Here is a 24,013-nt window from a genome sequence, read left to right as displayed (position 1 = left end):
ATAGAATATGTCTCCCCGATGGTACCGATATCAAGACTTTTTGCGATTTGTCGTTTTTTACACGTTTTGTTGTTTGCAAAAGGAGAGAAATGTGTAGGTATTTTTGCAGATTACGTCGATATCGTCGGCGCATGGTATCGTCTGAGGACGTTTGGGATAGTATTTGGCGGAGATGGTGATATTGAATAATGTTCATGTATACGTTGTCTAAAGTAGATATAACGATAGCAATAATTTAAGGGTGTATGTTTCGTCACTCGAACAGAAAGTTAAACCAAGTAAGTAATTTTTAATGTTGCGTCGACTACGAAAAGGTTATTTAACATAATTTAATATAAAGTATATAGAAATTATTTCATTCTTTTAAGCAATTATGTCTAAAAATGGTGAGTATTCGTATTAGTTAACTAGAAATTATTTCGTACCTTTTAGTGCAGTTTTAATATTTTTACGAGGTTGGTTATATTTTTCTTCCAAAAATTACTTTATATCTTTCCAATTTTTAAATTGTTTTATCTCTTTCCAATTCGAATATTTCAAATTAGATTTAATATCTACTATATCGAACGCAAAGTGGTTAACGGGCAACTATAGTTTTTCTCTTAGAAAAAATGAATCTACAAGAACGAAGTATCCATTTGTGGATTTGGTTAAAACCTTTTATTTTCATTAATATTATACAGGTTGTACTTGCACTTGAAAATATCTCGTTTCAACAGCATATTCATTTCATTTCATAAAATGAAACAAAGTTTTACATTAATATCGATAAAGTGCAAACAATAAATCACTTAATAATAGAAATAGCTGTAGCTTCACAACTTATGAGAATTTTAAAGATATGACTAAAAATAAAAAAATTGTGTATCGCAGCAGGACCACGCGACAAACGGAGAACTTTTGGTTCTCGTAACCATCATTTTTTAAAGAATAATGCAAGCGTTTGACAATTCCTCGTGCAGTTGAGATGCTAGTAATTTGTGTAAAAGTAATTCGAAATTTCATCGGCAGCCATACTTCCGTCAAAATGTATTTGGAAATACAACTAAGAAATTAAGTTTACTGATGTCCTAACGCATACGGAGCTTCGCTGGCCGTCTCCAAGTAGTATGTACCTTCGACACTGAAATCGGGTTCGGCGCCTCCCATAAGGGCATTGGCATTTGAGTTGCATAAGCCTAACTGGAATTCCAACTCGTAACTGCATTTCTTTGACCAGAAGCCCTTCTTAGTGTTGATCGACTCCGCGAAGTAGTAAAACGCACGTAAATGCGAACACGCGATATCGGCTAAACAGCCTGGTTGCGATTTACCACCGTTCGGATAGAAGTCACTGTAGCCATGCGCATTTTGATAACCGATCAAGCTCGTGTGGATAATCATAACATATTTCCCATCGTTACGAGTTAAACTATAACCTTCCTTAGCAGTCTCGAAGTATGGAAGCGCTGGATCCAAACCTATGAAAACATCATTCTTTTATAATAGTCGTCAAACCTATCCTGACGTGATTTCTTAGAAACCAATGACTGGACCACGAATATTTACGTAAATTCATATTTCAATAGATATAGATAAATAAATGAAATTTAAATGAAAGTGTCTCTTATCTGCTAAACAATGTAACACGTATTTCGTTGTTAATATTTGATATATTTTCAATGTGTGCAGATCTTCGGACGTTTCTTCGAATTTTCAGTTGTCGTGCGAGTAAACTTTCACAATCTACGAATGTTTTAAAGAATTGAATCAACACGTTGCTCCTAATGCGAAATTAAACGTATCTTCTGGTCCTGTCATCTACTTAATCTGCTCATAATTAAATACGAAGCCAAAATTAATACATGACACGACTCACCGACGACGAAATGCGCTTTGGTTGTGGCATAATAGGATGACAATCCGGCAATGTGAGCGCCAAGGGAGTGACCCACAATGATCAACCGAGACATATTCATTTCTTTTACCCGAAGAAGGTTGATCATGGAGGCATCATAACGACTGATCATCACTGCTCGATCACTGCTCCAAATATACGGCTTCGACGCTATTTTTGACCAGTCGACAACGATTATGTTGTAGTCACCATGTTTCATGAAAGCTGTTAAAGACACGAAACACTCATTGGACGAATAAAAATGGGCACGAGAAATATAGAATCTCTTTAATTGCAAGGGAACAGGTGGTTAAACGTAATTAATTTACAATCGATGCACTGCTATTTATGGACTTTTTACTATTTTGAAAATTATTATTTTTTTTCGGTCATTAAAGGTACAAATTTCATCAAGAAAATAAAAAAAAATTGTTTTTTAAAGTGGTACATACTTCAAATTTAACAAAATCTTGTATATACTTGTGATTCGTCAAAATCTAAAATACACTTAAAAATTTAACGAAATGATGTACATGAAATCTTTTGAATCTTGCATATATAATACAATTTGGTATATAATACAATTACGTTTTGTCTCGAAGCTAGTACCAAAAAAAAAAGAAATAAGAGTACCTTCCCGAACAGTGTTAACCATGGGGCCATGGCCAGAGGACATCCATCCGTGTATAATGAATATTGTTTCTTTTGTCGGATCGAAATTGCTGTTTTCTAAAGAGGTTGTGTCATTGGGGTACAACTGCTGAGAATCATTCTTGTTATTCCTCGTGTACAGGTAGAAGAACACACGGTTTGGCAAGTCCCGTTCAGTTTCCGACAATGTTTCAGGGTAACCCAAATTAAGATCTAACAAAACAGGATTACCGTCATCGTCCCGCAATGTCACGTTTGCGACCGACTCCGTGAATGTGGATGCTAAATCCTCGATCCCATGCAATATTTCTGGTAGAATCTGGGCCCTGGAGAAACCTGTACGGAGTATTATAATGGATCACCGATTTTTACTTACTTATAGCCACAATTTTTTTTATGGAAAATAACAATTTCCAATACTGAATGAATGAGAGAATGATTAATGAGTAGAATGTCGATAGAATCAGAAATTCATGAGAACTTCAGAAGAAGAATTCCTACAATCGTAGAAATCTATTCTCAAAAGGTTGCTCCGAAGGAAACGACCGCCTCTGAAATCGTGTACGGATAAGAGCCAGTTAAAGAATTTTCCGAAACACACGTACTTATTAAACATTATATACATTACGCGAGCTGTTACTCTTTCCGATTAAATGCGTTACGTATGGTAATGAATGTGACAAAGAATCGCATGGAGTGGAAGTTTATGAGAAATGAGGGAACGCGAAGATCAGAACTAGGAATGTTTACCGACGATAAAACAAATGAACAGGGAACTTCGTAAGGCGCGTGCGTTCATGATTTTTACCACTTTGCTGCTGGTAAGCAGTCGTTGTTCGTTTATAATAACAATATCCCTTCCACAGACCCGATCTAACACTCTACTACGTCGGCGTAATATAGATAGAAAAGAGTTGGGTCAGGCAAGTAGTACTTTCGAGATAAGGAAATTAATAATGGTTCGTTTAGTTGTATGAAAATCGCAGTAATTGCTACGGTAATTACATAGAAAAGTATGGAAAGATAAAGACGTTTTGCATGACTCTTCTATCTGAAAAATTTGTTTATTGTCACAATATGGCAGTGCATCTCGTCCTATTTTTGGCTATACGTATCGTTGTAAATGTCATTGATCCATAGAAGTACAAATATTTTATAGTATACGTACTTGTTGCGTGTGGCGTTACGCATAACGCATGATGCACCGACTATATATATGATGCTCGCTTTAAAATTCTCTGTTTAGACATGTATGCACGACACAATGCATACGTATGGTATACAATTCACTGTACACGAATTAAATTTCCAATGCGATGCTTTGCTTTGTATTACATTTTTCTGTAAAACTTGAGGTATTATCTGTTTTGGTGCGTACAGTGGAAATACAGAAATAATGTGTTAGCTTTACTCAGTACTCGTTTTTTTTTTTTTATTTATCGTGCTGATAATGCGTGATACTGTTCACATAAAGCGTTACGAATGACGCATGACTCATGGCGTATAGTGTACATTGTATGCTATACGATAGCTTGCATATAACGCGTGGTGCATTCCATATGATAGCAAATTATAACGTATGATCTATGTTGCCTGATGCTTGGTACACGACACGTGATAAACATGTAAATCGAATATATGATTAAAATTTGCTTGTACCAATCTATTATTATTCTTTGAAGCACATAACGCACTAAGTAACAGGCATACCTCCGTGCACTTAACAATATGTCAAGCGTCATTCGTTTAAAACCTGAAACAATTGTTTCATTCATAGAAGCTACAGCATTAAGCGTCGAAGATCTTTATTATACTATTATTGACAGTAAATTGGAGTACATCAATTTGTACTAATTTAATTATCGTAAAACTTGCAACAAAAATCGCCCCGAGGTCGAAGCGTTAATGAAGAATTAATATTAGTACCTCCACTTGGAATTACTTTTCAGATTATTGTCATTTCATCTTCCTGTTCATTTATCAAGTTGGACGGACGTATCGATATCCTTAATCTTCTCGTATGGCATTAATTAAATAAATTTGAATACTGCTAATGAAATACATGCTTTATTGTCTGGTGGACCTTCGTGTCGGTTTTTGTATTCTTAAATCAGATGGTCCAGCTGTATAGATCTCATAACAGGTTTGGGTAAGCTATAATAAAAAAGAAAAACAAAGAACCAGATAGTTCTAGATAAGATGGCAGTCCTACAAGATGGACGATTTCCATGGGAACACCTTGTTACGAAAAGACGTGGCATCTCGTTATTTATCCGCAATGCCCTCTAATCCTAACGCATACGGATATGATTCAGTAGTATCGAAGAAGTATACACCTGTAATGTTCATATCCGGTTCGGCGGTGCCCATAAGCGCAGCTGGATTCGAATGGCATTTGCCACTTTGGTAATCGTCGTAGTTGTCGCACTTCCGCGACCAGTAGCCTTTCTTATTGTTGATTGAATCGCTGTAATAATGTAACGCGTATGTGTGCGAACAAAGCCACAATGGATCAAGGTTGCTGTACACCTCTGTTTGCGAAAAAGTCGGAGTCGCCCACCGGCGTAGGAAACTCAGGACGGCTAGTTACGTGGAGAACTTGCACGTTCGCAGCATCTCCCTTGGTGAGCCTCGTGTCTGAACTCGCATTCTTAAATCCTGGATAAGCTGGATCTAGAGCTGTTAGATGGTATAGATTTCAGTAGCTTTAGGATGTTCTGATAAGCGCAGCCCTTACCAAGTCGTAATTTTACAAGGACACACTGCACTTAAACGTATTAGTTACAGTCTACTATAAAATTGGCCCGCATCAAGATACGGTTACTAGTCACAGATGGGCACAGGTTCCATCAAGAAATAGCAAATGAGATGGTCCACGGACGAGTCGTTGGATCAAATAGAAAAAGAGGGCAAATTTTCCTAAACACAATCTGCGAACTTTCTGATTGTATCTGATAATTATTGATAAATAATTAACGTGGTAATTAATTTCTCAGAGTAGAATTCGTAGTCGAATCGTAAACCAACAAAGACAAATGTGACTGGGAGAAGACTTACCCATGATGCGAGGCACCTTGATTTTGCAGCGACGTGCTCCCAATCCGGCAACATGAGCGCCGAGAGAGTGGCCAATTAAGTGCAGCTGGGATGGGTTCATACCATAGTCCACGAGACAATCGATCAGTTGGGCGAGAAGTTCGGAGACCATCGGAACGCAACGATAGGTATAAGAATATACATTGTATTCAATTTTCTCCCAATCCATCAGGATGACATTGTAGTCATCGTGTTTCAGAAAAGCTGCACACAACATGGAGCACAAAATAAATAAAGGAGGTACCTTCGATCCTTTTAAACTATCGAGCATAGCTTTTGCACTAAAAACATTTTTAACCGTTTCAGATTTATAAATACGGTTAGTAATAAATTAAATGACATGAGACGGATGGATATGGTGAAAAATAAACTTTAAGAAAATTGTATTAAAAGTATTAACGTAAAATAAGTAATATACATATAATGGCAACAAGAGTACGATCGAGATGTGTTCTGGCACTTTAGCAATCTTTAGTATCGTTCATCAATGCATGTATAATAATTTTGGATAATAACATCTCAAATGTAAACGTGAGATTTTGACGGAGTGAAGCTGCAGATCATTCGACAACATTAGAATTTTTCTCTCAATTCTTCGAGAAAGGTATAAAATTATCCAAATTTTTTTTAATAGTTTTCACGAGGTTAATTTTAATGTAGATTTTAAAACATTAATTTATTGAAAAAAGGTGGCCATATTCATCAAACAACTGCGAATGCTAGAGAATCTTCAGCGATACGTTTAAATAGTGGCGCAAATTGAAACGTCACACAAATTACTCCAATTTAGCTTGGAATTAACCCACGAAAGAAATAGACTCACGCGCATGAACGATAACAATTGTTTAACTAGCACTGTATCAATACTGTAAATGTACATTATCTTTCAGAAAGGTACCAAGTAAGTGCCAAGTTCTGGAATTATACAAGAGTACGTACCGTCATGTATCGCGAGGGAAAAGTCAGAATCGTAGGACTGTATCCATCCAAAAACTGCGATTTTCGTTGGATTCTTCAGATTGATAAAGCTATTTCTGAAGGAATCTTCTGAGGAACTTCTGAGGAACCTTCGGGTTCTTTCGTGTGTATAGATAGAAACCGACGTAGTCTAACAGGTGTTCTTTAGTTTCTTCCAATGTTTCACCCATATAGTTCGGATACATGAATGCAAATTTACCTTCTTTATCTAATATTGGATAAGCTGGCAGATTAACGTACCAATCTATTACAGCTTCCTGTATCCCCACCACAACACCACCTATCCCCATTTCGAGAATACCGGCCAGCGAGAATTCTGTAAACAGAATTAAATCTGCAATACGATGTTACATTTTCTGTTACATTTACGAGCAAATTAGAAATGCCTTTCTTTTGTAGAATTTATTTTCTTATCATTGTAAGAAGGGGATTGTAGGTAATCTTTTATTAATCAAACACAGTTTCCATACGTTAAACGAAAATGTACATGAAACATTATGTACGTACGAAACATAAAATAACAATTCAGCGATAGTTTATGGAAAATAGAAGTAGGAATGGAAATCGGTGTTTGTATATATATAGCTCTTTTTCGCCTGATCACTTTTGCTATAATTTCGTCAATTATAACCATTTTTCTTATTCTATAGCTGAGCCTTTTGAGACGTTATCGATAGTCGCTAGTATATAAATTATATTTCTCAGTTTCGCTTAAAGTAGTGAATACGTTTTGGAAATTGTGATTTAACAAAAGTAACCGTTTCCAATTGTTCTTGTTGTATTATTGAAAATGTTTAAAATTAAAGAACTTTTTACGAAATGAAATGTAAGAAAATATGTTGGAAAAATGATGTATTACGTAAAATATATCGCTACGACAAGTCCCACAAGTAGGAAACTGCTAAAGACGATATTCTTCATATTTCACGACACTTTGCGGGTAATAACGATTCAACATGCTTTTACAAAGCCACTTTACCCCCTGAAGTCCCGAAATTACGTCACATGAGTCAATCCTACAAAGTTTGTGTCCTGCAAAATTGCTCTATTTATATAGCCCTCATTGTTCTATTATCGTAATGTCGTCCCCCTATAATTTCTAAAAATGCTATGTGTATTTCAAAGAAGATAAGCGACACGGCACACAATTTTTAAAAAAAGACCAGAAATAAAGTAAATATTATGAATAATATTTATTTTGTTTGTATTATGTTCAAATAATGAATTAATACTTTAACATCAAAGCAGTCTATTTATTCTCTGTAAGGTTTAGAATATTCGGTTGCAGGAGTACTTTTAGGAACATTCAAAATTTACATGTTTATGGCACATGCAATTGTTTCCTTGAGTATCATTATTTTTTGTGAACAGTAGCATGCTTGAGTAGCCATTTGCAATTCCTCGATTCAATTTGAAGATTCCACACAGTTCCAATTTATTTACCATTAAATAACATGTATGGCAAAGATGTACACCTGATATCTGGCATACCTCCTTTTCTTATATGAAGGACACGCTCGCTCTTATCAATGCACTTAACAATATGTCTAATGTCATTAGTTTAAAAACTTAAACAATGGTTTCGCATGTCGAAACGTCCCATACAATAAACGTCAAATAAAGTGACATCATTATTTTTGACAGTAAATAGGAGTACGCCAATTTGTATTAATTTCTGCATCGTGAAGTCTGCGTCCAGTGAAAATAAAATTGACTCGTTCTCTGCTTCCTCTTATTACACCTACAGAAAATCACATGATTTCTCGACTGAAACGGCACCTTAATAACAAATAAAATTAAGGGGAGGAAGGAAACCGTACGAAATAAATTAAAACACTCGACATTTTGCAACGTATAATTCAAAAATCAGGAAGACACGAAACATATTTGAAATGACTGAAGTTCTCCATCTTCGTCTTAATTGTTACGTCCAAGAGCATATGGAGGACTGCTGCGTGTCTTCAAGTAGTATACTCCTTTGATGTTAACATCCGGTTCAGCGCCGGCCACGCGAACTAGGGGATGCAGGTTGCACAAACCGGTCTTGAATTCTAAGATGTTGTCGCACTGCCTCGCCCAGAAGCCTACCTCACTGTTGATGGACTCTGCGAAGTACTCATACGCGCGTCCGTGCGAACACGAGACATTAGTCCCACAGCCTGGCTGCGTGATTCCATCATTCGCGTAAATGTCACAGTGAGCAACGGGTGTGAGAAAACCTTCGAGGCCTGCGTTCGTGTGGATAGCCAGCACGAATTTCGCAGACTTGGTGGAGAGTCTGTTGCTCGGACTCGCGAAAGTGAACAGTGGGTATGCTGGATCCAATCCTGCAAAAAGATGGTACCTTCAGCGACCCTGATTCGGTCTTATGTGATTTACTAGAAGCACTAGAGTTTTAAATGGATAGTAACGAGGATAGGTTTAATTAATTGTTTAGGAACCATGCATCAGGATGCAGTGAAAGATGACTAGTTGCTTCAACTTGCAAAATAAAAGTGTTTAATATCGCTAGGATAATTTGAAAGGCAATTCTTCAAAATTCGAAATGACCCAAAAGAAGCAGCAGACAGTGTTTCAGAAAGATCAGTTTTTGAAGATTAGGAACATGTATGTGCACCTAGTTGAACTTCAAGTAGAGTAATTGACTTACGTTACACTGGAGATAGAAGAAGCTTTAAGACTACTCTAATCAAACAGCACTGTATTCTATTTTCTAAAATACTTGCAAATTATGCATTTCATGATTCTACCCATGTTTATACGTACAGAGTAAATGACAATTTTTGTCTATCCCGTTATTGACGTAATCGAAACCCCAACAGTGCAAACGTATATTTGCACATAATGCGAACGTAAATTTAAACTGCAAGTAACCTAAGATGAACTCACCAACAACATAATCCACTTCGCTTTTCGCGTTATAGCCTGCCAATCCAACAACTTGAGCGCCAAGGGAGTGGCCGATCAAAATCAATTCAGGTAATTCTTCTTCTGTATTTAAGAAATCGATCATGTCTGCCATATATTTGCCTACCATTTGAGTTCGCTTAACGGCTGCTAAATAAGACATCTCCGATATTTTGGACCAGTCCACCACGATGACGTTGTAGTCGCCATGTTTATGGTATTCTATAGAAATCAGGAAACACTGAATCATTGAATTAAACGTCTTCGAACCATGCAGCTGATATCGTTTGTCATACACACAAAAACAAAAAAACTGAGATCGTGCGATTGGATGGAACATCATTTAAAATTCGATTTAGGAACAAAATTCGAATGTTTCAACATTCTTGAACAAACGAACAAACCTTCCCGAATAAATACGCAAGATGAAATCGTGCGTGATGATGTTCAGTCGTGTGCGGTTGAGTATAACGTTACATAAGATTCGAATTAGGAACTAATTGGAATCTATCGTTTAACTGTCGATGTAAATTGTGTTCTCATGCAATACAAACATTCTGAAACAAACATACCTTCTCGAACCTTAACGCAAGATGGACTGGAGGAAGAGGTTGTCCAGCCATGTGTGATGAATACAGTCTTTTTCTTCGGATCGAAGCGGCTCTGTTTCAAAGTGTTTCGGTCATCCACGTACAACATCTCAGGTTTGTTTTGAGTGTCTCTCGTGTGCAGGTAGAAGAAGACTCGTTTGGGCAAGTCTTTTTGAGTGTCCGATAGGGATTCGTTGCTGGGTTCGATAATGTTTAAGGGAACATTTTGGATTGCATCTAAACCTGATTGGAGATCCAGGCCCAGCGTGACACCTGTACGTAACACTTTCATATCAGATAGAATCTATTTTTAATGTTAATTCCTGAATAGGGTATGTTGCAACTCGTAGATGCTGTCAGTTACTCTACTCAATAGGTTCAAAATTACTCTTGTACCAATTCTTTTCTATCTCAGTATTTTGCATTACCTTTTCTGAGGAACAGAAATGAGAACTATATCATAGCTTTGCACGTTAATGTATGGCACATGATATGTCGAATAATATAAAAAATTAGAAGAAAGTCAAAACAAGTATAGTGCATACCGCTGATGCTGAAAACGACCAAGAGACTACTCAAGATGTGTATCTTCATGTTTGATCTAGACTGCAAGATTATACGCGTTGGAGGTTTCCTTATATAGTTTTTAGATAACAATTGTCCATAATTTCCTATTGTTTATAAGTTGTTACACATGTTACGTGATAATGAAACCAACAGCATTCAAGTTTAGTTATACATCTATGAATGGTCTTCTGTAGGTTGAAAAATGATAATGGGCAAATGGAGAGTATGACGTTCGTGTGGTGCTATAGTGATTGAAAACAATATCGGAAACAAAAATTTTACCAATATTCGTTCGTGATGCATATCTTTATGCAACATAAAAATAACAGAATAAATTCAAGGTAAATCGTACAGGTGTATTCCTTTTTACTTCATTGAACGTACGAACTGATTCCTAAACGGAATAATTTAAACTCTTATTTTGATTACTTCCTCGGCTATCAGTCCTTTTCCCGTAACGTTGATGAAGACGTTCCGCTAAGAGTAGCTTTAGCGTGTTGATTTTTTACACGATGAATACGGTGGAAGCAGGCTTTGAAGCCGGAACCGACATTTTTTTAAACGGCATCAGGTGCATTCCTGTTTGGGATATCCTACAGTAGTATACGGTTTCACTCAGTATTAGTGTTTCAGGTATGTTCATTGTCATCGCGCACCACTGTTCGTCTGAGGAGTTGAGTACAGACGATAAAGCCTCTTTTGTCCTCACTTTTCAAAGGGGCCATTAACAAAATTCGAATATCTGCCATTATATTTAACGTTCGTTATACCAAACTTCGTGAGAAGTAATTATCGCATTACCACGGCATTTAAATTGTTATCGATGCTGTCCTTTTGTTTAATTACACGTGATGAGAAGGAGGATGGATTTGAGGAATAAAAATAAAGATATTTGCTAGCGAGACGTGGAAGTTTCTATTCCTTTTAACATAACAGTTCTTGATACATATATTCAAGAGAAAAAATGGAGGAATGTACACGAATTTCCAAAAAATTTGTACTAATTGTCCAGTAGAGACAAATCTCCCGCATCCGAATGCTCCATTATTCGAACAGAATATCTCCTAGCAACAAGTTCTTTCTCACACCGTGAGTATAGTATCCCAAGGTGCAAACTCTCAATGTACAGGTGATATATTTACATTAAATTCCTATTTACAACATTGACGATTACTTATCAAACGAATTACTTATAAAAACTCTACCGTACATTTTCAAATCGACAGACTTGACGGTCTTCACCTCCTCAACAAAAATTGAAAAATCCCATCGGTTCGAATTCTGTTTCAGCTTCTGTGCCCTCGATAGAGCAACTACACGCCGTTTTATACCTAGCTCCAGGATGTAAAGAGATGCAACCCTAAGTCATTTACGTCCTAAGTCATAAACGACCCAACGCAAACGGAGCCTCCTTGGACGTGCGCAAGTAGTGGATACCTTTGGCGGTGACGTCCGGCTCATGGCCGCCCATGAGAGCAGCGGGTTGCTTCTTGCAGATACCTTGTTGGAAACTATTGTAGTCGGTGCATCGCACTCCCCAGAAACCTTTCTGGCTGTTGATAGACTCAGCGAAGTAATGAACGGCGCGCATATGCGAACAGGCGCCAGCCACATCAACCGCGCAGCCTACTTGAAATTTGCCACCGTTTGGATAGAAGTCGATGTCACCTAGAGACTTGCTGAAACCGAGCAAATCACCGTTCGTGTGGATGATCATGACGTATTTGCCGTCCACCTGGGAAATTCTAGCACCTTCGCCAGCCAAATTGAAGTTTGGAAGTGCTGGATCCAAGCCTGTAAGAAGATCACGAGTTTAGGTGGTATGAGATTATTCGGCTAGTGGGAATTTTATATCGATTCACTGTCTTAGAGAGTCGTAAGATCCTTCGTAAAATTGATATTAACACACTCGCGACCTTCGTTTCGAATTTGATTCCTGGTTACGAAAAAATGACGAAAATCTTTTTCTTTTGTACGCTACGTAATTACGACATTGATACTTCAAAACATATTCTGTCACTTTTATCTTCCCCCTAAACATAGAAATTTTCGATATCCAACTCTGGAACTTTATTATTTTCGCCGGTACTCGGTGTTAGAAACGTAAAATATTTGCCGTTCGCGAATGTGTTAATAAATTATAACTAATCCGGGATGAAATACGATTGACGATTGAGATGTAGATTAGATAAAAGGGTAGTTGAAGATTAGCTACTGCGTCTTTAAAGGGGATTGCGTCGTTATCGATGTACCGGCAGACTGCACCGACTCTTTGTACGATAGAGGATCGATTTCCTTAGTTAGAAATCAATCGGCTATCTGTGAATGTGTCGAAGGATTTCTTTTTGGAGTGATCGGTTTGAAGATTTATTGGGGTTTAATGTACGTAAATCGAATTTAGATTAGATCGTTTTAATTCTCCTTTATCTCTGGAATCACGTCGAGGTAGTGCTTTGAAAATAGCTTATGCTTCCAGCGAATAATATGTTTACAGCTATGTCGTTTTTTTTATGAATGTCCAGATTTGGCGACGTAAGCCAGTTATATTCAGTTTTGATGTAGAGTTTTGTTTTCTCTGTGGGACTTCTGATCGTCAGGTACTTGCTTTTAAACTCACTTACAAGTCTAATACACACGGTAGAAATAGTACGAAACAGTAGTGCAGTCAACCGTTACAAACTTTGGTCCCGAAACACCCACCCTAAGCCATGCAACGATTGAAAAAGATAATCACACAGGATTCTTAAACAACTTTGACTTCTGTGTCAAGAAAACCATCTCTAATACTTTATCATCAACTGTACTATTAATCTCAATAATATACGTTTGAGTGTCTATGATACATCTTTTCAGGAGGAATATTCATCGTGACTTTTTATCATAATGCACAGGAAAACTTTTTGAACGTAATAGTCCATGGAAATTGGTGTGCATGAAATGTTCTATTTAGAAATGAATTCGAAGGTAAACAGCGAGCGAATGGACTCACCGACGATGTATTTCGCTTTGGTTTTCGAGTAATAGGATGACAATCCGGCAATGTGAGCGCCGAGAGAGTGGCCAATTATGGTCAGCTGAGATATATTCACTTTTTGTTTCTCGAGGAAGTTGTTGAATTTTGCGACGTACTCGCCGACCATCGCGACTCGCCTACTGCACCAAAGATACGGCCTGACTGATATCGACGCCCAGTCAACCGCGATGACGTTGTAGTCGCCCTTTTGAAGATAAGCTGGAAAAGACGAAAAGCACCAAACGAATTAGAAACCTTTAAGCTTGCCGCTATTGAAGTTTATTCTGTCTAATCCATCATCTGATGGCGAAGAAGTTTCTTTAATTAGAAGGGACCAAGTGATTAAATATAACAAGTGGAAAAAAGCTTTAAATTAACTGTTTCTTTAAGAAAGTCTGGTGTAAACAGTTACTTAGAACAGTTCTTAGTTTCTTAATGTAGAAGTCATTAACCCATTCGCTAACAATTGCGAGATGTCTCGTGGTTCAAATTGATCGCAATTACCTATCGAAGAATTACCATTTATAACCTTTCGAGTAATGAATTATTGCAAAAGAAGTTCGGAAATTTTATATCACTTATATCACAACGTATTTTTCATATCACTTTTAGCGCACCTAGCACTATAATTTATTTAACAGTTTTAATGACGATTTAAAAAACATTATAAAATATTCCAGTGAAGGGCTGAACAAGTAAATAATGAAAAATATACTTACCATCGCGAATCTTGGTACAAGCCTGACTCTTGTAGGAGTTCATCCACCCGTGCGTGACCATTACGGTCTGTTTCTTCGGATTGAAGTGGCTTTTCTTCAGAGTATTGACGTCATCCACGTACAACTTTTCAGGATTCTTTGGAGTTGCTTTTGTGTACAGGTAGAAGCTGACGCGTTTGCGCAAGTCCTTTTTAGTTTCTTCTAACGTCTCGGGATCATCGAGGTCCATATCGATCTTAACAATATTCCCAAAATCGTCGTACATACTTAGATATGTCTGGGGGTTTGTAAGCGATGACTCCATATCCACGACAGTATCCATATTTTCATCGAGAATCGGAAACAGCGAGAAACCTGTAAACGATATTTTCATTTCATGTAAAATTGGTCACTGAACTTAACATCCAGAATTTTCACTCTGGAATTTTTAATTTCGATTCTTCTGAATTTCGAATTTTTGGTGATAACAGGAGTATTGAGAATGGTTACATCGATGATTGTATCGATGGTCTTCTTCGATGTAACAGATTGTTCCATTATTATCCACTATTAAAAATGGATAGTGTGTTCCAAGAAATGCTACTGCATGTTCGAGCAAGTTTTTGTCTGTAGTACAAGGTACGAACACGAGGAGTGTAAATGTAAATTGTTTAATCGTCCTAATAGAAATACATGCGGTGATATCATCTTTAAGTATCGAAAAGATAATTATACATATTAATGATCTAAACATGTCGATAGTAATTCTTGAAGAGTTCAGTTCTAATTTCAGTTCTAATAAAAACACCTTTATTCCTTTTTACCTTTGTGGATCGTTATTATCGACAATTATAAAAGACAATTACACTACAATTTTGCATACGAATGTATGATGAGTGTGCAATTTGAGTAGCAATAAGACAAGGCAGCTGAATAAACTGTGCAATTTTAAACAAGAAAGAAATCAATTACATTATGTATTAAAATACGTGTTAAAACTAATATTTACCGCTGGCACCGCAGAGGAGCAGCAAACTAGCAAGGACTTGGGTCTTCATGGTTGACTGTTGCTCTGCTGGTGTTGGAAGTTTCTCTTATAAAGCTACCGATCGATTGATCGATCGATACATTAGATTCAGCGATAAGATAATGTGTTATTGTTGTTTATATGTATGAAACAGATGTGGCATGATAATGAAACACAAGTTGTTTAATTTATGCCCGAATCGTTCAATGAAATAGTTATTAACGGTCTTCGATGATGAAATTAACATTCGTGCTGCGCTATAATGATCATAGGTGACGTCTCCAAGTGATAAACCTATATCTAAAATGCGTGGTATGGCACAAGACAATAGCATAAGCCATACATGCCTCTATATTCGATTCGTATATATGGTTATATAGTTTCGTCCCACGTACTTCTTTTCCTATGCTATACTTCACATAGTCTTTTATACTTTCGGTTGATGGCGTTTTCATATATTCTCATCTTACTGTCGTCAAAAAATACAATTAGTATAGATTTTTGAATTGATCGATTGTTTCGACATCTGCTGCTGCGCAATACCAATTCTTAATGAGGAGCTCTGATATTGTATTGCGATAAATGTCAAACGAGCATTGTCATATTTTTAATTGTGCAGTACGATTTTTACACATTATTTCTCATAAAATCATGTAAAAGTTTAGAAACAGCATTAATAGTTAATACCTCTTATCAACGAGTGGATACAGTGATGAATCATAAAGGGAAACTAACAATTGAAAAAAAAAAAAAATCAAAATACAAATCCTCAAACTATACGCATTGAATCTTTAGATCAAGCTTTAATATAGACAAGTTACAACAGAATAATTCTAATCCAGAAGAGAGATAAAGCTATCAAATACTCAATCACGAAATCTTTTATTTAAATTGTAATTCAATTGAAGAAACAGGAAATAGAAAAGTAAATAGATAATGTAGACAAAGGATATACTTCGTCGTAATAGAATATTTTTAATTGACATAATTTGTATGTGATAATTAATTTCTATAAATAAATCATAGAATATGTTTTTCGCGGCACAAAATGCTAATCGTTCTTTTGAATCTACATAAGCGACGCCTGTGACGTAAACCGATAGAATCGATAACAGAACATGTAGGTTATAAGATCATCTCTTAGCTGTTGATAATGCTTTCTCGATATATCGTTCCAGAGTATATTCGATCGTATCCACGAATTTTCGATTAGGCATTTGCATACTTCTGAAACTGTTGGAACACCTACCTCGCCCAAAATATACCTTTGAACAGAATAATGTAAGAATCTTTCTTGGAAACGAACTTTTCGTTATTTTGTCTTTTATTATTTTATTGAGAAGTAAACTGTTTTTATTTATATTTGGCTGATTAAAAACAATTTGATATGGTTAGGAAGAGGTGTTGATAGGTACTTGAAAATTTAATCTATTTAATCACATAAAATTTATAAGTCCCATAAAATTATATAAATTATATAAAAATAAGAGTCTCTTAGAACAATTGACCACATTTAAATGGAAGAACTGTTATTAACGCGATAAACACAAGTGCTAAAAATTAATTTCACTAGAAATAAGGGACACGATAATTTATTTTAAATATTATTTCAAAACTGTTTTCAATAATAGACGCAGACATAATAAATTAATTTTACTAGGAAAAAGGAGTACAATAACTTATTTAAAAAATTCTTTATCCACTTAAACTAAGAACGAGGCAGTTTCAAAGCAATCTGTTCACACCGTATTGTTGGATGGACGGTAGTTTATTTAACGCGTTTTTATATGATAAGCAGACTTTAATTCAATTATTTTAACTCCGTCGCGGCTGCGGGTAGGTGTAATCCCCCTCGAGGTGCGAAATAAACGACCGAAAGGAAAAATCTCGGAGTCAGAGGTTTAAGAGACGGAAACCTGTTGTGCCAGCCAACCTCCCCGTGGCTCGCATGTCCTTTTTTCCCCGTGGCCGTGGCAAGTTCTCACCCTTGGCGAGCGTTCGTTTCTCAGACAGAATCAAACAGGTTTGCACCGTTTACGGGGGAATAAAAACTGGCTTCACCAACTCCTCGGGCGATTTTTCTTTTATTTTTCGCGACCCTCCTCGTCGCTTGCGCGTCGGGTTTTCTTTCACCGTCTCGTATTTTCCGATATGCTTTCTGGATCGGTCCTCAGTGATTTTCATAAGAATTGCATTTAAAAGACTTCTTAATTGCAGTTACGATAAAGACTACAAACAAATTGAAACCTAATATTAACCTACAACTATCGGAACATTTTCCACTGTTCTCGAAGCTTCAAAAATCTTGCGAGACCGTTATACTCTTCTTCGAATGTCTGCTATCAGGAAATGTTACTCTTTCGTTTCTAAATACATGGTGGTACACATGCTACCTGCATTTATGAAACACCTACAAGGAACATCTCTGTGTCTGTCAAATCTAACTCACAAACTACCCCAATATTTCATCGATTAATTCTGGATGCCTACCGCTACGTACACAAGGGAAATACTAGGGTCGAGTCGCAATGGAAGCGGTTAAGGGTCACAAGTCGCCTGGAACGTTTTTCTGGGGGTGAAAAAAAAAAGAATGCATTTTTTTCCTCCGACCCTCGAGAGAAAAATGCGGAAAAAAAGTGGCACCTTTTCGGGAGCGAGTAGGTCATCGGCGATCATTCTTAGACGGGCGAAGAAACGTCGTTCAGGGTGCGGGCGCTTGCGTGAAGCACGAAAATGAGGGGGGTCGGCGGCGGCGGCGGCGGCACACAGAGGGATGAGTTTGGGGATTGTGAAAGCGAGGGCGCCTGCAGTGACTAGCCTCCATCGATTTACCGTGCGCCGCCATCTTGCCACCCTTCGCTACGGGGGTTGACCACCCACCCCATCCCACCCCTCGTTCGTCGGTGTCGGCCCTCCGCCACCCTCCCCCACCCCCCAGCCCACCCCCGGCGAGGCGGTGGCAGACATTTTGAAAAATGATTCCGAAAGTCATCGTGTCTCGGCGCGTCGTTTTTCAGTCGGCCTTTTCCGCCCCGGAGGCCCCTTCTTTTTCACCGTGCAACCCTTCGTCCGAGGGAAGAGAAAGCGTTGCGTACGCAAAAAGAAGGTGGATCGGAACGTCGAGGAGACAGGGAAATAAATGAAGGGGACCTAGCTCTAATTTCGCGACGGCCCGACGCGCTAGGAACTCGATCGTCCGTACCTCGTTCAACCGAACGTCGTTTAAGGGTTAACACCTTTCGGACTGAAAGGAGACAAATTTTTTTATGATGATAACGAACTCGCGACACGAACCGTCCGGAAGCGTGTCGGTACGTACGATGTATTTGATTATTTCGATGAACGTGTGTTGATCTTGGTAGTAAATGGGAGCATTCTTGCGACGCGTTGCTGAAATTTACAAGTCGCATGACGGGGTGCATTTAGCTGGGTTTAGTTGTGAGAGCTGAACGAAACTGAACATTTTAGAAGCCGAGAGAATTCCACTGTTGCTGTGTCTGAGGATCATCTTTTATTTGTAACGCTTTTTGAAAAAAATTCGAAGCTACCTAATTTCTCGATAATTTACATGATCTTTTTCTTTAAAAACTTGCTATTTGTAACAAAGAAAGTTAAAGTTAGGAAGGTTGAATCTTTGATCGAATCGGATGATCAGTCAACATGAAACGTATGATTAGATATGAAACAAAACCAAAACATCGTTACAGAGGTGTCATAATTATGTATGATTGTTTTTTTTTTTTTGCATACAATGTTATTTTATTGATTCACTTAATCCGATCAATACGGAATTACGACGCCTGACTGAAATTAATATTGATCGTTATTATCTGTTATTGTCAATCGCGTCAACAACGAAGATTAATAGCGACTTCGAAATATTGATATATTTCTCACACGTTTATACAAAGAATGTCGTATGTACGTTAATGTTGTTATTTGCTTTAGCATTTGAACTATTATAAATTGTACTGCTTTAATCATCATATATTAATACATGTTATTATCTGGGTTATCATTTTTATTACTCTACGCTGTTTTAAGTTGCAATTCTCATTACCACTTCAATCACATTATGCTACTTTATAATAGCTTGTCTATATTATCATTTTTATTACATATACATAACTTCATTTTTCGTTATTATCCGTATTATCATTTTTTGACACACGTTACATTCATTAACTACCAATTACATCTGCTGAAATTATTTTTCGTGCTTCATAAAGGATTTCGTTTTTATCCGAGCTTTACTGAATAAAAGACGAATGAATTCTCCTTACTACTAACGAAACTGCTACTTTGAATTTGAATATTTATGCGAACAACTTTCTGCTTTCTTCGTGAAAACGTTGCAACTTGAAATTATTGAAAAAGCATCGGTTCGGTTTACGAGGCAACGATTACGCGGGCGAGAGCCGATGTCCCTCGGCGAAAGGAAATAACAAAAAGGACACGAGGTCTATCTTGATCGTCGGGACGAAGGGTTCGGTCCGCTTTGAGCGGCTTCAGAAGCGAGCTTAATTGCATCAAAGTCACGTCGTCTCAGATTTCAGTGCGAAATGAATTCGCGCTTTAAAGAGACGGTTACAGCTTGTGGATGAACATTCCGAATGAAAAGAGACCGGGAACAAAAGGGGGCGCGAGAGAAAGATTTCAATCGCGTCTACCAATCGGGAGATAAACAATACAGGCTTTTGAGAATTCACCGTGCGGTTGATCGGCTCTCGATTAACCTGAAAAAAAAATTTTGTTTTCGCAAACACGCCGACGACACCCGACGCCGCGATATCGAAGGAAACTGCCCGATGAAAACGTTGCGAACGAAAAATACGCTCGCGAGAAAATGTACACGACGTGTCCCCGGTTGCGTCGAAATGCTCCAATTAAATGCTGTTATAATTAAAAGAAACATACCACTAACAGCAATGCACAATGAAGAACTCCAAAAATTCCAAAGCTCCAAAAACAAGAGCGTATATAAATAATATTTTACGTTTAAAACTAGTCTTCTTACTAAAAAACCATTTTTTTAACAAAAAAGAAATGTTCAGGACCAAGTGGACTACTTTGCATACGAGGAAGTTTTATGAAGATTACGATCCCACGTTTCTTCATTTTATTCAATCGAGTCGTTTCGAGAGACAGGAACGGATTCGGTGAGTGTGCAAAGAAATGTCTCGGCAGACGATGATCCCCGAGGAAAGAGGAACGCGGCGGTGCAAATAAACACGAAATAAACGCCACTCCAAAACAACTTCGTTTGCGTGTACAGGTTCCAACAAAAATGTAACGCTCGCGAGCATCCCCTGCTACCGACGGTATCGGTAATTGAATTTCAACGAGAATAACAGGAAGCCGACAAATTTACGGGATTGCGTTACATGGCTCCCGTTCCCGTGATTATATCTCTTCGTTGCTCGCTTTCCATACACTTTGTACTTGATTAAAAAGAATCGCATTGCAGCGCGCCAGATGATGCCACTTTTCCTCTTCGATCGTGCTCATAATCGAACGAGGCTCCGTGAGGTGACTCGAAAATAATGTCACAACGAAGAAGAGTCCGAAATCCTAGCCTATATTAATTAGAGAAACATAAAACAGGAAGCAAGAGATTACTCAAAGTAACTAACAATTTGGTCATTATTGATCATTTTGACCAACTCGAGCGATTGACCAAAATTAAATTACCATATTGCTGGAGTTCGGATTTAAAGATACTATGGAAAATGGAATCTAGGACGTATATACAAACATAGTTTAAGCGCATCTAACATGCACGTCTAAACGTATGTTATGGCGCGCGGCTTAATAATGGGTTCTAACGGTGGAAAATATTTGACTATCGCGAGGCCAGCTCCACGATGACCGTCGTGTCGAAAACACGCGAACGTCCAGTTGTAGTTCGTACGTTTTCAAGCGAACATTAAATCCACATTACTCTCATAAAGTCACTATTCACAATTTCCAAATATTCATTCGCAGTTAAGTCGGCGTGTGAAGTGAGCATTCCTCGAAAGTATTCTTTCGAAAAATTAATCGTTAATTGCTCACGCGTAAACAATGTAGATAACATCATTATTAATCATTTTCCCTTCGTTTGCCTTTGCCAGCGTTCGAGGTCCAGTTATATAATTTACAAAACTTGCGAAATAACGCTGTTCCAATTCCTCTTCAACGAAAAGACATTAGTACAATTTTAATAATCAATCTCGTTTGAAGCGAAATTAATAGCTTTTTAACGAAAACGAAGCGCCCACGCTTTTGCATTTATACTGGGAAGCCAGGACGCATAAAACTCAAGGTAATAATACGTTTAATGAAAACGGCGTATCATCGACTTTGACGGACACATACAGCGGGATTTATTCCGTTACATCCCCGTTTTTTCGTTTGCTCGCCAAGAGAATGGTTTCTTGCATGTTTGACAGGAAACCGCAATTAGAAAACAATTATCGGGAACAAAGAGAAAGAAAGTTCAAAGAGAGGAGGAGCCGGGACTCGCACAATGGGACTCGATTCAACCAGAGAGTACTTTCCGTTCGCAGAAAGAGAATCGATTAAGGTCGCCCCCGAAACGTACTCGAAACGGTGTCATTTCTGAAACAACCCGTATCTATTAACATCGTTCGAAACGCGTCGAAAACGAAGCTTGTACGCCGGCGAATTCACGCGTGGCTCGCTTGACAATTTAGTAACTACCAAATTTGTTCGATTAAACGTGAATCGTAAAGTATGTGTCGCAATCAAAGACCGTAACGCTTTGTAAATGAATAACAGAGCAGGATCGATAATAATCATTCCTATATTTTAAATGGTAGGAACAAATATTGTTTACGTGTCGTTCAGTTATTAAATTAATACTATATTGATAATTAATATATTTTTCGGTAACCAAGTATATAAGGACCGGATATGCGTAGACTAGGGATGTTTATGAAAATTCATATTTTTCCGACATTTCTACTCGTCATGAACGCGTAAACATCAGCAGTCTGTATATAAGAATAAAAGCACGCGTGCATATTAAAAGATTGTTTAAGTAAAGCTTAGTAGGCGGTGCATTTTTAAAAAGTTTTCATATAAATATTCATATAAATATAAACCTATAATGCAACTTTTATATCTCATGCATGATTACCAATGCACAGTAAATAATAACACCAGAATTTGAAAGGAACATGTACATATGTACGTTAGTAATTTACTTAAATTCTATACAAAAATAAAGTAAAACTGTTGTATATTCAAGACAACACTTACAAGATATGTGAAATACCTCGTAAACAATTCGAAGAAGGTGTTTAAAAAATCTAAAAAGTCTAAACGAAAGGAAGTTTGGAGCGTTTCGAACGATCTCAGTAAAGTCAGAGGACAAACACGCGGTCCGTTAATTTTCGTTTAATTGGATGCCGGAGCGGCAAGAAAATTCGGTACCACAGGGGGGTTGTTTCAACAGGGCGAAAAAGTAACGCGAACCGCGGCACACCGTCAGGGACAATCGAAGGCAGCCCAAGGCAGGACGACGGAGAGTACAGGTGATCGCAAAAATAGAATCAACGCCGGGCACCGGTAATTGAATTTGGACGAGGATAATGGGCGGCCGACAAATACGCTCGCGACCGCGTTAGATCGCTTTCGATGTGTGCCGGGCGCGGGCATTCAGCCAGGCCAGGATGGATCCTTGATGGCTAGATTTAAAAAACCATCCCCGTCCATCGGTGGCCCCTCGTACGGTCGCGTCGCCATGTGTTACGGTTCGCGATGATAGTTGACGATGGTGGAAGCCCGTTCGCTCTTGGTGTGGGTGTCAACCGTGGGTGATGGTGTGCCGGTCCAGTCGGGGGTCTCTGTATAACTGATGGTGCTTCTGAGTGTCAGGGCCAGGCTGTCCACTTCTTTGCGTGGCTGTGAGTGTGTGCCTCGGCACGTACAACGCGCCGCGGACTTGTATTGTGATTCCGCAGCGAGCGCCGCGTCGTGTATTTGCCTCCTAAGTATGATCGGTGTATTGGCACGCGGATATCAGGCCATTCTTTTCTATTATACGTGGATTTTTTTTCCCATTTTCGCTCTCTGTCCGTGTGACAAGGTGGGAAATTCCTACGTCAGGCGGGTTTTGGAGTTGAATGAATGCGCAGGTGAAGGCCTCGCGAGACGAGGGATTCTTGGGAGAGGATTGCATTGAGTATTTACCTGCAGTGTTTTCGTTTTTTTTTTTTTTTACGATTTTCTCGCGTTCCGTTATTATCAAATTGGACGTATACCCGTTTCGTTGTGAACGTGAGCTTATTAAAAATTTTGTTTCTGAACTGCGCTCGAATTGAATGTACAATGGTTTGGAATGGGTTTCATTGAATCGCGTTGGAAATTTTAATTAATGCCTATAGATATATTTGCGGTTTTACTATTAGTATGGTACGCATATTATATTCGCATAGGTACGATACTTTCGGACGGCACTAAAGGGATTAATATCACCCTAGATTATTGTAAGATTAAGACTATTTCTAAACAGTCCGATAAACTGTTAATACTCGAACCTTATTTATTTTTACATCACGAAATATTTTACCTATTCCCCAAAGATGTTTCACTCTAATTGATCCA

At 38.0% G+C, this 24,013-nt stretch overlaps 1 protein-coding gene across 1 annotated transcript; it reads right to left on the bottom strand.

The window, feature by feature from the left end:
- Positions 1–902: 902 nt before the first annotated feature.
- LOC128893752 (uncharacterized) lies at positions 903–15,517 on the bottom strand. The gene is made up of 16 exons (XM_054154960.1): positions 15,386–15,517; positions 14,398–14,751; positions 13,655–13,897; positions 12,055–12,459; positions 10,644–10,778; positions 10,081–10,371; positions 9,491–9,730; positions 8,521–8,928; positions 6,801–6,935; positions 5,585–5,827; positions 5,131–5,206; positions 4,830–4,994; positions 3,278–3,411; positions 2,510–2,863; positions 1,859–2,101; positions 903–1,460 (listed from the first exon to the last, which is right to left on the bottom strand). The coding sequence occupies exons 1-16, from the start codon at positions 15,432–15,434 to the stop codon at positions 1,060–1,062; spliced, it is 3,876 nt and encodes a 1,291-aa protein (XP_054010935.1). The 5' UTR covers positions 15,435–15,517; the 3' UTR covers positions 903–1,059.
- Between the last annotated feature and the right edge of the window lie 8,496 nt (positions 15,518–24,013).

Source organism: Hylaeus anthracinus, unplaced genomic scaffold, assembly GCF_026225885.1.
Source record: "Hylaeus anthracinus isolate JK02 unplaced genomic scaffold, UHH_iyHylAnth1.0_haploid 3, whole genome shotgun sequence".
Lineage (NCBI taxonomy): Eukaryota > Metazoa > Arthropoda > Insecta > Hymenoptera > Colletidae > Hylaeus > Hylaeus anthracinus.
The sequence above is the reverse complement of the archived record's forward strand: the minus strand, read 5'-3'. Positions and strand labels throughout refer to the sequence as shown.

Bases quoted from the DNA above. Each gene is read 5' to 3' on its own strand.
- LOC128893752 (XM_054154960.1), bottom strand. From the start codon at position 15,434: ATGAAGACCCAAGTCCTTGCTAGTTTGCTGCTCCTCTGCGGTGCCAGC. The intron at 4,995-5,130 runs GCAAGTTCTCCA...ACATTATTACAG, and splicing joins AAGGGAGATGCTGCGAACGT to CGATTCAATCAACAATAAGA. The intron at 1,461-1,858 runs GTGAGTCGTGTC...ATGTTTTCATAG, and splicing joins CAAAGCGCATTTCGTCGTCG to GTTTGGATCCAGCGCTTCCA.